This window comes from Bubalus bubalis, chromosome 6 (assembly GCF_019923935.1).
Source record: "Bubalus bubalis isolate 160015118507 breed Murrah chromosome 6, NDDB_SH_1, whole genome shotgun sequence".
Classification (NCBI taxonomy): Eukaryota; Metazoa; Chordata; class Mammalia; order Artiodactyla; family Bovidae; genus Bubalus; species Bubalus bubalis.
Window position 1 is genome coordinate 3,624,867 of NC_059162.1, and position 11,271 is coordinate 3,636,137.

The 11,271-nt window shown below is 44.3% G+C and overlaps 1 protein-coding gene across 2 annotated transcripts in view; it reads left to right on the forward strand.

Annotated features, from left to right (window-relative positions):
• The window catches only part of RXRG (retinoid X receptor gamma), a 60,111-nt gene extending 59,630 nt beyond the window's left edge, over positions 1–481 (forward strand). For both annotated transcript variants that reach the window (XM_006057285.4, XM_006057286.4), the window contains one exon: positions 190–481. In XM_006057285.4, coding sequence (XP_006057347.1) covers positions 190–337 — 148 coding nt within the window. In that variant the 3' untranslated portion in view covers positions 338–481. The remainder of the gene's footprint in view (positions 1–189) is intronic.
• The last annotated feature ends 10,790 nt before the right edge of the window (positions 482–11,271 follow it).

Genomic DNA, 11,271 nt, shown 5'->3' on the forward strand with positions numbered 1-11,271 from the left:
CCATCTAAAGAAGCTAAATGAGACCTCAAGCCTATTTCTGAAGCTCCCCCAGATTAGAGATTCTCCGGCTGTGTTAGATTCCTCTCTCAGGCTCTTTCTTCTAACCATAGATTGGTCAAGAAGACCAAATAAGAGGCCTCATGCCAGCAGCTAGCCCCCAGTTCTTAAGGTCTCCTCGCTTCCCTGCAGGTTTGCCAAGCTGCTGCTGCGCCTCCCAGCCCTGCGTTCTATCGGCTTGAAGTGCCTGGAGCACCTCTTCTTCTTCAAGCTCATCGGGGACACACCCATTGACACCTTTCTCATGGAGATGTTGGAGACCCCACTGCAGACCACCTGAGCCCCACCAGCCCCCAGCCCCCCTGCACAGGACTAGCCCAGGCAGGTGTGTGCGGACCCCACCCTGCACATGCTCCTCCGCCTCCCACCCTGACCCCTGCCCATTCCCCAGACGTGATGCTTATAATAAAGAAACCTTTCTACACATGTGACTTTTATAGGTGGAGTTTTGTATAGATGTTAAATGTAACCCTTCTTTGCTATCTAAGGGGATGGGGATCTTTCTGGAAGTTATTGGGAAAACTAACCAAGCCTCTGTACATAATTGGTTTAAATTATTTTTTCACTTGCCTTGGAAAGCCAATGAATGCATAATAAAGTAACGTATGTGATGTTGGCACTGCTTGGAGCATAAGGTGAATTATTATGCTGCAGGGAAGTTATCTTAGATGCAGGAGGAAAGGTATTGGAGGTTATGAATAGGGGTTGAGGCAGGGGTCCTGAGACCATAAATCTCACAGTTCGATGCCCCAAGTCTAAGCTGGGCACAGCCAGCTTTGCCCCGGGGTAGCCTCTGGAGAGATTGGGAAGAAACATTGTCTTTCAGAGTCAGCTTGGTTTTTTTTGTATTTTTGCTTTTTAACTCCTAAGAATAATGAGTACTAATAGCCTTGTCCTGATTGGGGGCAATGGAGTATAAGGACAAGAGAAGATGTTCTTTTTTTATTTCCAACTTATATTTTGTATTGGAGCATAGTTGTTTTAACAATGTTAATGTTAGTTTTAGGTATACAGCAAAGTGATTCAGTTATACACACATATATTCTTCAAATTCTTTTCCTATTTAGGTTAGAGAAGATGTTCTTTTGATAGGGGAAGATACTTGGGTCGTGGGAGTCCGTGGGAGGTGGTAATGGTAAAAGAATGGAATTTTTGTCATTAATTAGCAATAATAACAGGCTTCCCAGGTGGCTCAGATGGTAAAGAATCCACCTGCAATACAGGGGACCTGGGTTCAATCCCTGGTCATGGCTACCCACTCCAGTATTCTTGCCTAGAGAATCCCCATGGACAGAGGAGCCTGATGGGCTGTGGTCCATGGGGTCGTAGAGTCAGACACGACTGAACGACTAAGCACACACACACACTAAGCCCACATACACAGCAATAATCATAAGGAGACCAGAGTGCACCAAAGGTGTTTTCCATCATTATCTAACTCTACATATGTAGCCTGTTCTTAAAAGGGAAAAAGTGAGAGACTCTTCCAGCTTCTAGCCTGTAATCTCCTAGTGTCTTACAGCCCTGCTGTCTGCTGGATGGTGATCTCATTGAGGGCAGAAACTGTCTAACTGACATCACAGCCAGCCTGTCATCTTCAAGTCACCTTCCAGCATCTGCAGGAACAGAACTTAATGCATAGACAATTCTGTGTCCCTTAGGGTTATAGAATGTACAATCTGAACAGCTGCCCATGGCATGCCTCCTTACCTTCTTCATGCCACCAGAGCTTGACTCAGGATCTGGCATGCAGTATGCACGAATAGGGGCTTCCCCAGTAGCTCAGGGGCAAAGAATCTGCCTGCGATGCAGGAGCCACAGGAGGCGCAGTTTCCATCCCTGGGTCAGGAAGCTCCCCCGAAGGAGGGCATGGCAACCCACCCCAGCATTCTTGCCTGGAGAATCCCATGGACAAAGGAACCTGGTTACAGTCCCTAGGGTCACAGAGAGTCAACTGAAGTGACTTAGCACACACGCACACAGGCACATATCAAAAGTGTGTTTTGAACTGAGTTCCACACAAGTGGAAAGGTTCCCTAAAAGGCTGTGTGGACGGCAGATACCTCCTTCCCCATCAGCAACTCATCCTCTCAAAAAAAGGAAAACACCCAGGGCTAACTCTCCAGTCCAGATATGTCCCGTCAGTGAGCATACAATTTTGAAGAAATAAAAATTGCTTTATTCCTGGGAAAGAAAATTTAGGGATCCCTTGTGTGTGCTTGCTGCTGCTGCTGCCAAGTCACTTCAGTCGTATCCAACTCTGTGCGACCCGATAGATGGCAGCCCACCAGGTTCCATCGTCCCTGGGATTCTCCAGGCAAGAACACTGGAGTGGGTTGCCATTTCCTTCTGCAATGCATGAAAGTGAAAAGTGAAAGTGAAGTCGCTCAGTTGTGTCCGACTCTTCGCAACCGCATGGACTCTTCGCAACCCCATGGACTGCAGCCTACCAGGCTCCTCCATCCATGGGATTTTCCAGGCAAGAGTACTGGAATGGTTGCCATATCTGTGTGTGCTTAGTTGCCTTTAATACAATTAAACAATGGAATTAAAATCTTAATTATGCTGTTTTTAATCTATATTTATTTGTAAACCATGATGGAAACAATTGGGGTGGGAAGAGACTAGAGTTTAATGGTGGGCTCCCTGACCTCTTTCCTCCACCAGAATAACTCACTGGACACTTTCAGCTGCTTAACAGGTAACGTGGGGCTTCCATGGAAACCCACCAGGCCCCAGGTGTGGTAACCCAAGTTCTATTCCAATCTTTGATCCCTTCCTCATTTAACCCTGTCTCTTGCTTGGAGCACAATCCAGGCTGATGAAGGCTCAGCAGGGCATCTAAATGCCCATCACACGGTGTCTCCTGGAATTGTTGTTACAGAACCCACTGAACTTGGCTAAAGCTGGACAGGCATCTCTTCTCAGGCTGGTCCCGTGACATTTGGGGTCCCTAAGGCCACTTCCCTTCTGACCTGGTTCCCCTCACACCCCAGTATGAGCAGCTGAGTAGATATTCAAACTTCGTTAAGGTTCTGATCCATAGCAGCCCGGGAAGCTTCTAGAGTCCACACCTCTGAAGAGAGAGATTTCGCTCATTCAATTTATGTCACGGTTAACAGAAGTCAGCTTTTGGGGAGAACAGATCGTCCCAACAATGTTGAGTAACTTTCCCTGAGAGTTACAGCCCCATACTCCCTAGGCTGACTCACACATACAGGAATATTGGAGGAGTCAGCTTTGTGTCTTTGTGCTCAGCTTTGTGTCTTTGTGCTCTCAAGAGTTCTCATAGAGCTGGGACCCAAGTCTCCAGGGTGAGGAGTGTGGGTTCTGCACACAGTCAACCAGATACTGGCTCTTATTTTTTTTTTTTTCATACATGATATTTTACATGTTTCAATGCCATTCTCCCAAATCTTCCCACCCTTTCCCTCTCTTTGAGATACTGGCTCTTAGATCCCCCAACTGGTGATCTTGTGTTTGGGGGAAGTCACCTCACCTCTCTGGCTTTTCTTTCTTTCCCTAATTTGCAAACATCAGATAATAATACCTACCTTGTAAGGTAAAAGATAAAACAAAAAGTCCAATGTAGGAGCGTGTGCCTTGGCACAAGTCATATTTGAGTTTGAGTCTTTGCCATTTGTGATGGACATCAATCTCACCAAGCTTCAATGACCTGATCTGTAAATTGGGATAATTAAGCTCTTTGCCCTAGGATTCTTGTCAAGATTATATAGAAAATGTGCACAAAGCTTTTATCACAGCACCCAACATAGAAGATGGGCATAAATACTAATTTTCTTCTAAAGTGTGAGATTGTAATAGTTAAAACCTTTTCTGGCTTTGAGAGTTACCATAATATTCCATTCCATATCCTGGTCAGGATCACCCAACGTACTGTATAAAGAATCAAACCATTCTGATTTCTAGTTTTGGTTTAACACTTGTACTCTAGTTTGTATCTTCATCAGTAAAATGGAACTATGGCCTTGCTTACCTATCAGTGCTGACAATGAAGTGGAAGAGCTTTGGAAACTGTAGTGCCCCTGGTCTCTCACATGCTGGAAACTAGTTTAGGATTTGCCGTGGTTATAAACGGGCTTCCTGGGGGGCACTAGTGGTAAAGAACCCACCTGCCGATGCAGGAGGCATAAGAGACGTAGGTTTGATCCATGGATTGGGAAGATCCCCTGGGGGAGAGCATGGCAACCCACTCCAGCATTCTTGCCTGGAGAATCCCATGGACAGAGGATCTTGGCTACAGCCCATGGGGTCACAAAGAGTCGGACACGACTGAAGCAACTTAGCATGCAAACGCATGGTTATAAACAAGGGCTCTGGAGTCAGCCCAGCAGCCTTGGTTAAAATTCCATCTCTGATCACTGAGTGACCTTGAACACATGACCTGACCTCTTAGACTTTAGTCTTTGACTTTGTAAACTGGAAATAATAATAGTACCTGCTCACAGGGGCCTGTTGAGAGACTTAAGTGAGTGGATCTGTGAGACACACAGCACATGGTTAGCTCTTAATTTCAGTTACAGTATCTATTATCATTGATCCAAATATTTTCTACAGGATTCCTGCTCTGAAAAGAAAGTCCTAGACTCCGTGGAAAAGGACCCTCCCCACTTCCCACACCATTATTCCTCAACCTGAAGGCTCCCCAGGGCAGCCCCTTCCTCTGTCTTTACACTTCATCAGTGGAACATAGTCCCCCACCTTCCAGAAGGTGGCCATGGAAATGAATGAGGTCATGTTACGACACTGCTTTGTACATGGTTAGGGATTATTAAAAAGATACCATCTGCACAGCAAGCGTATCTTGGCCTTGACCACTCCTGTTCTTATCATCACCAATCAAGTGATTGTTGATGATAAATCACCAACAAAGTGATTTTTGATGATAATCTTACCTTACTTCCTTGCTCAAAAAGTCAATGATTTCCTTTTGTCTGTGAGGCAGTTTTTTGCCACTTCTCCCCCAGCCCCACCCGCAGAGGATGGGAGGTTTAAATGTCTGAAGAGATTGTCACAACTGGAAGAGATGTATTGGGTAGGTGCCTGGGATGCTGCTAAACGTCTCTGATACATAGGACCTGTGACAAAGAGCTGTCAGGGCCAAAATGTCAATAGCACTGACATTGAGACCTTGCCCTCAAGCATCACTAATGGAATTAAAAATTGAATGGAATTTTCCTACTGTTAAACATTTGGCTAAAGTCCCAGTGTGTGGCGAGGAAGTTCCCTCATAGTCTAAAGATCAACTACAAATTCTTTCACACAGGACTTAAGACAGATGAGCTGTTGTACACTGTTGGTGGGAATGTAAACAGCCACTGTGGAAAACAGTATGGACGTCCCTTAGAAAACTAAAAATAGAGCTACTAAATGATCCAGCAAGTCCACTCCTGGGTATATACTCCCCCACCAAAAATCCCAAAAATTCAAGATACATGTACCTCAGTGTTATACCAGCATTATTTATAATTAGCAAGATATGGAAGCAACCAGATCTCTTCAAGAAAATCAGAGATACCAAGGGAACATTTTGTGCAAAAATGGGCTCAATAAAGGACAGAAATGGTAGGGACCTAACAGAAGCAGAAGATATTAAGAAGAGGTGGCAAGAATACACAGAAGAACTATACAAAAAAAGATCTTCATGACCCAGATAATCACGATGGTGTGATCACTCACCTAGAGCCAGGCATCCTGGAATGTGAAGTCAAGGGGGCCTTAGGAAGCATCACTATGAGCAGGTCTAGTGGAGGTGATGGAATTCCAGTTGAGCTATTTCAGTTCCTAAAAGATGATGCTGTGAAAGTGCTGCACTCAGTATGTCAGCAAATTTGGAAAGCTCAGCAGAGGCCACAGGACTGGAAAAAGTCAGCTTTTGTTCCAATCCCAAAGAAAGGCAACGCCAAAGAATGTTCCAACTACCACACCATTGTACTCATCTCACATGCTAGCCAAGTAATACTCAAAATTCTTCAAGCCAGGCTTCAGCAATACATGAACCATGAACTTCCAGATGTTCAAGCTGGATTTAGAAAAGACAGAGGAACCAGAGATCAAATTGCCAACATCCATTGGATCATCAAAAAAGCAAGAGAGTTCCAGAAAAAATCTACTTCTGCTTTATTGACTATGCCAAAACATTTGACTGTGTAGATCACAATAAACTGTGGAAAATTCTTCAAGAGATGGGAATACAAGACCACCTTACCTGCTTCCTGAGAAATCTGCATGCAGGTCAAGAAGCAACAGTTAGAACTGGACATGAAACAACAGACTGCTTCCAAATTGGGAAAGGAGTACATCAAGGCTGTACATTGTCACCCTGTTTATTTAGCTTATATGCAGAATACATTATGTGAGGTGCCAGGCTGGATGAAGCACAAGCTGGACTCAAGATTGCCGGGAGAAATATCAATAACCTCAGATATGCAGATGACACCACCCTTATGGCAGAAAGCAAAGAGGAACTAAAGAGCCTCTTGATAAAAGTGAAAGAGAAGAGTGAAAAAGTTGGCTTAAAACTCAGTATTTGGTCCCATCACTTCATGGCAAATAGATGGGGAAACAAAACAGTGAGAGACTTTATTTTGGGCGGCTCCAAAATCACTGTAGATGGTGACTGCAGCCATGAAATTAAAAGACGCTTGCTCTTTGGAAGAAAAGCTATGACCAACTTGCTGCTGCTGCTAAGTCACTTCAGTCGTGTCAGACTCTATGCGACCCCATAGACGGCAGCTCACCAGGCTCCTCCATCCCTGGGATATTTCAGGCAAGAGTACTGGATAAGAAAGTTGTGGTACATATACACAATAGAGTATTACTCAACCATTAAAAAGAATTCATTTGAATCAGTTCTAATGAGGTGGGTGAAACTGGAGCCTATTATACAGAGTGAAGTAAGCCAGAAAGAAAAACACCAATACAGTATACTAATGCATATATATGGAATTTAGAAAGACGGTAACAATAACCCTGTATATGAGACAGCAAAAGAGACACTGATGTATAGAACAGTCTTTTGGACTCTGTGGGGGAGGGAGAGGGTGGGATGATTTGGGATAATGGCATTGAAACATGTATAATATCATATATGAAATGAGTTGCCAGTCCAGGTTCAATGCACAATGCGGGATGCTTGGGGCTGGTGCACTGGGACGACCCAGAGGGATGGAATGGGGAGGGAGGAGGGAGGAGGGTTCAGGATGGGGAACACATGTATACCTGTGGCAGATTCATGTTGATATATGGCAAAACCAATACAATATTGTAAAGTTAAAAAATAAAATAAAACGAAAAAAAAAGAGTACTGGAGTGGGGTGACCAACTTATGCAGCGTATTAAAAGCAGAGACATTACTTTGCAAACAAAGGTTCATCTTGTCAAAGCTATGGTTTTTCTAGTAGTCATGTATGGATGTGAGATTTGGACTATAAAGAAAGCTGAGCATCAAATAATTGATGCTTTTGAATTGTGGTGTTGGAGAAGACGCTTGAGAGTCCCTTGGACTGCAAGGAGATCCAACCAGTCCATCCTAAAGGAAATCAGTCCTGAATGTTCACTGGACAGACTGATGCTGAAGCTGAAACTCCCATACTTTGGCCACCTGGTGGGAAAAACCAATTCACTTAAAAAGACCCTGATGCTGGGAAAACTGAAGGAAGGAGGAGAAGGAGATGACTGACAGAGGATGAAATGGTTGGATGGCATCACTGATTCAATGGATATGAGCTCGAGCAAGCTCCAAGAGTTGGTGGTGGACAGGAAAGCCTGGTGTGTTGCAGTCCATGGGGTCACAAAGAGTCAGACACGACTAAGCAACTGAACAGACTGACTGGAAGCAACCTAAGTGTCCGTAACAGATGAATGGATAAAGAAGATGTGGTATATCTGTCATAAAAAGAACAAAATTTTGCCATTTTCAGCAACATGAATGGATTTGGAGGGCATAATGCTAAGTGAAGTATGCTAAGTCATACAGAGAAAGAAAAGTACTGTATGATATCACTTATATGTGGAATCTAAAATAAACTAGTGAATATAACAAAAAAAAGAAGCAGACACGGATATAGAGGATAAACTAGTTGGGTAGAGGGGCAATATAGGGGTAGGGGATTAAGAGGTACAAACTATTGGGTATGAAATAAGCTACAAGTATTTATTGTACAGCACAGGGGAAATAGCCAATGTTTTATAATAACAATCAATGGAGTAAAACCTTTAAAAATTGGGAATCACTGTATTTTACACATGTAATATATACAGCAACTGTACTTTAATAAAAGAAAAAAAGATGAGCTGATTCTGTAACTTTTACTTTATACTTCTTGAGCCTAAATTCATAGATTTAAATTTAAGAGGAGATTTCTTGAGAATAAAGGGTACTCAGGGGTAGTCCTGTGGCTTTACCCCACCACTTCAGGGGGCCTGGAAGGGGGAAGGGACCCGCACATCCAACCCTAATGAAACAGACAGAAAAGAACGCCCTCAGTGAGACTGGACATGGGTATCTACAAGAAGGGGAGCCTGGTCCCTTGCTCCTAGCTGGGTGCTGGCTAGGTTGCAGAAACACAGAGCCAGCCTGATGGGAGTGAGAGTGCCTGGAAGGCCTGAGGAATACCTGTAAGCATACAGACTGATGCCTTCCTGTTGACCAGAGTGCTCTGAAGACAGGAATCCATCTTCCTGTCTTCCTTCATCTTCCTCCCAGCTCATGTCCCTGTTTTCATGTCCGGCTACAGGAAGGGGCTTGAATTCAATGTGAAATTGAAGTTCAGATTCCACCAGATGTTTCAACGACTGAAATGAGGTATTTTGAGCATTGCCTGGGGCACCATCAATGGGGAAAGAATGAAGATGCCACAGGGCAGTTTGGGGGCTGTATGGAAGAAAAGAAAACCTTTCCCTGTCTATCTTCAGAGATTTTGCAATACGATGTGTGTGTGTGCTAAGTCGCTTGTCGTGTCTTACTCTTTGTGAGCCTAGGACTGTAGCCTGCCAGGCTCCTCTGTCCATGAGATTCTCCAGGCAAGAATACTGGAGTGGGTTGCTGTGCCCTCCTTCAGGAGATCTTCCCAACCCAGGAATCAAACCCGTGTATCTTATATCTCTTGGATTGGCAGGCAGGTTTTTCTCCACTAGCGTCACCTGGGAAGCCCTTGCAACTCCACAGCACCGGTCAGAACCAGGACTCAGACATGCACCACCTTGACTGCTTTTTTTGATTGCCTTCGAAACACCATGCCACTTGCCCCTTGGAGTCCCCTTGGAACCAACCCAGATGGCCCATCTTGAGCCCTTTGACCAATACATTAGCTGTAATGATTTCATTTCGGATTTGAGATGAACCCATTCTTTTTAGCAGGACAACAAATGTGCCCCAAGGCTAGGCCCCAAAGCAAAACTTGCTAGCTTTCTCTTTCTTACATGTCCCCCTGCACTCACCTCCTGCCAGCGTAACCTTTCTCTAACAGTCTGCTGGTGATGTCTTTGCTCAGATGATCTTCTCTGCCTGGCATGACCACTGTATCAGATTCATTTATCCAAGTTTATTCATCCTGTAAGGCCAGCTCAAAGGCCACATCTCTAGGAAGCTTGTCCTGGTCACTCCATATTTGCAATTTTTCATTATTTTGTGCCTCCTTCTGAGTACATCTAACATGGTACTTGGCATTATTGGCCATTTGTGTGTGCTATCAACTTTACTTATAAACTCCTTGAGAGTGGAGATCCTGACTGACTCAACTGTGTATCCATACCAGATCTGAGCAGACTTCTGGTGCTGTTCAATACATGTTTAGTGGAATTGGTACCTTTGACTCCATTCTCAATAGATGGCAGCCCACTGCAAATAGAAGTCCTGTAGCAAGCCCAGGAGCCCCATCATTGTAGCCACAAGCCAGAAAACCAGCCTAGGTAGACTGTTAACAGAAGGTATAGTGTCCCCACTGTCTTCTGAGTTACTCTTCATGGCACATGACCAAAGAAGTTGAGGCATGGTTTTTGCCTTCAAGAACTTGTAATTGAGAAAATAGAACAAGAACCACAAGATACTAAGAAATGAAATGCCTACCGCACTCTGGAGTTCATAAAACACATAAAAATCTGTGATTGTAATCTGGCCTCAGGGTAATAGGCAGGGGAGCACTTGCTGGCTCTCTTTTAAAGATGAAGAAACAGACTCTGTAGACCCATGCCTTGCCCCAGGATCCACAGGCAGGCAGAATGAGGGCCTCAGCCACCCTCAAGGATGATGCAAAGCAAGTGCCACAGAACTCCAAGACCTCTGGTCCTTTATCTTCAGTTCAGTTCAGTCACTCAGTCATGTCCGACTCTTTGCGACCCCATGAATTGCAGCACGCCAGGCCTCCCTGTCCATCACCAACTCCCAGAGTTCACTGAGACTCACGTCCATCGAGTCAGTGATGCCATCCAGCCATCTCATCCTCTGTCGTCCCCTTCTCCTCCTGCCCCCAATCCCTCCCAGCATCAGAGTCTTTTCCAATGAGTCAACTCTTCCCATAAGGTGGCCAAAGTACTGGAGTTTCAGTTTTAGCATCATTCCTTCCAAAGAAATCCCAGGGCTGATCTCCTTCAGAATGGACTGGCTGGATCTCCTTGCAGTTCAAGACACTCTCAAGAGTCTTCTCCAACACCACAGTTCAAAGGCATCAATTCTTCAGCACTACCTTTATATTTGATAGCCAAGAAGTCTACATAGATTAAGAGATTGATAAACACAATGCATGTGCTCACTGGCTCAGTCGTGTCTGACTCTTTATGACCCCATGGACTGTAGACTGCCAGGCTCCTCTGTCCATGAAATTTTCCAGGCAAGAATACAGGAATGGTTTACAATTTCCTTCTCCAGAGGATCTTCTTGACCCAGGGATTGAACCCATAACTCTTGCATCTCCTGCACTGGCAGGTGGATTCTTTACCAACTGTGCTCTAATAAACACAATAAGCAAACAAAATAATAAGGAAAGGTGTTTTTAATAAATGTGGAACTTGGGCAAATAAATCACATTGAAATTGTCAAAATTTTTGCTGAAATGATATTTTGTTTGGATCGTTATCTTTTACATTTGTCTTCAGAGCTGCTTTAGAGGCCACCAAAAAAAAAAAATGGTCTCATGGTTCTACATCAAAAACTTAATGCACACACTTCGATGTTCATTGCAGCTCTACTTAAAA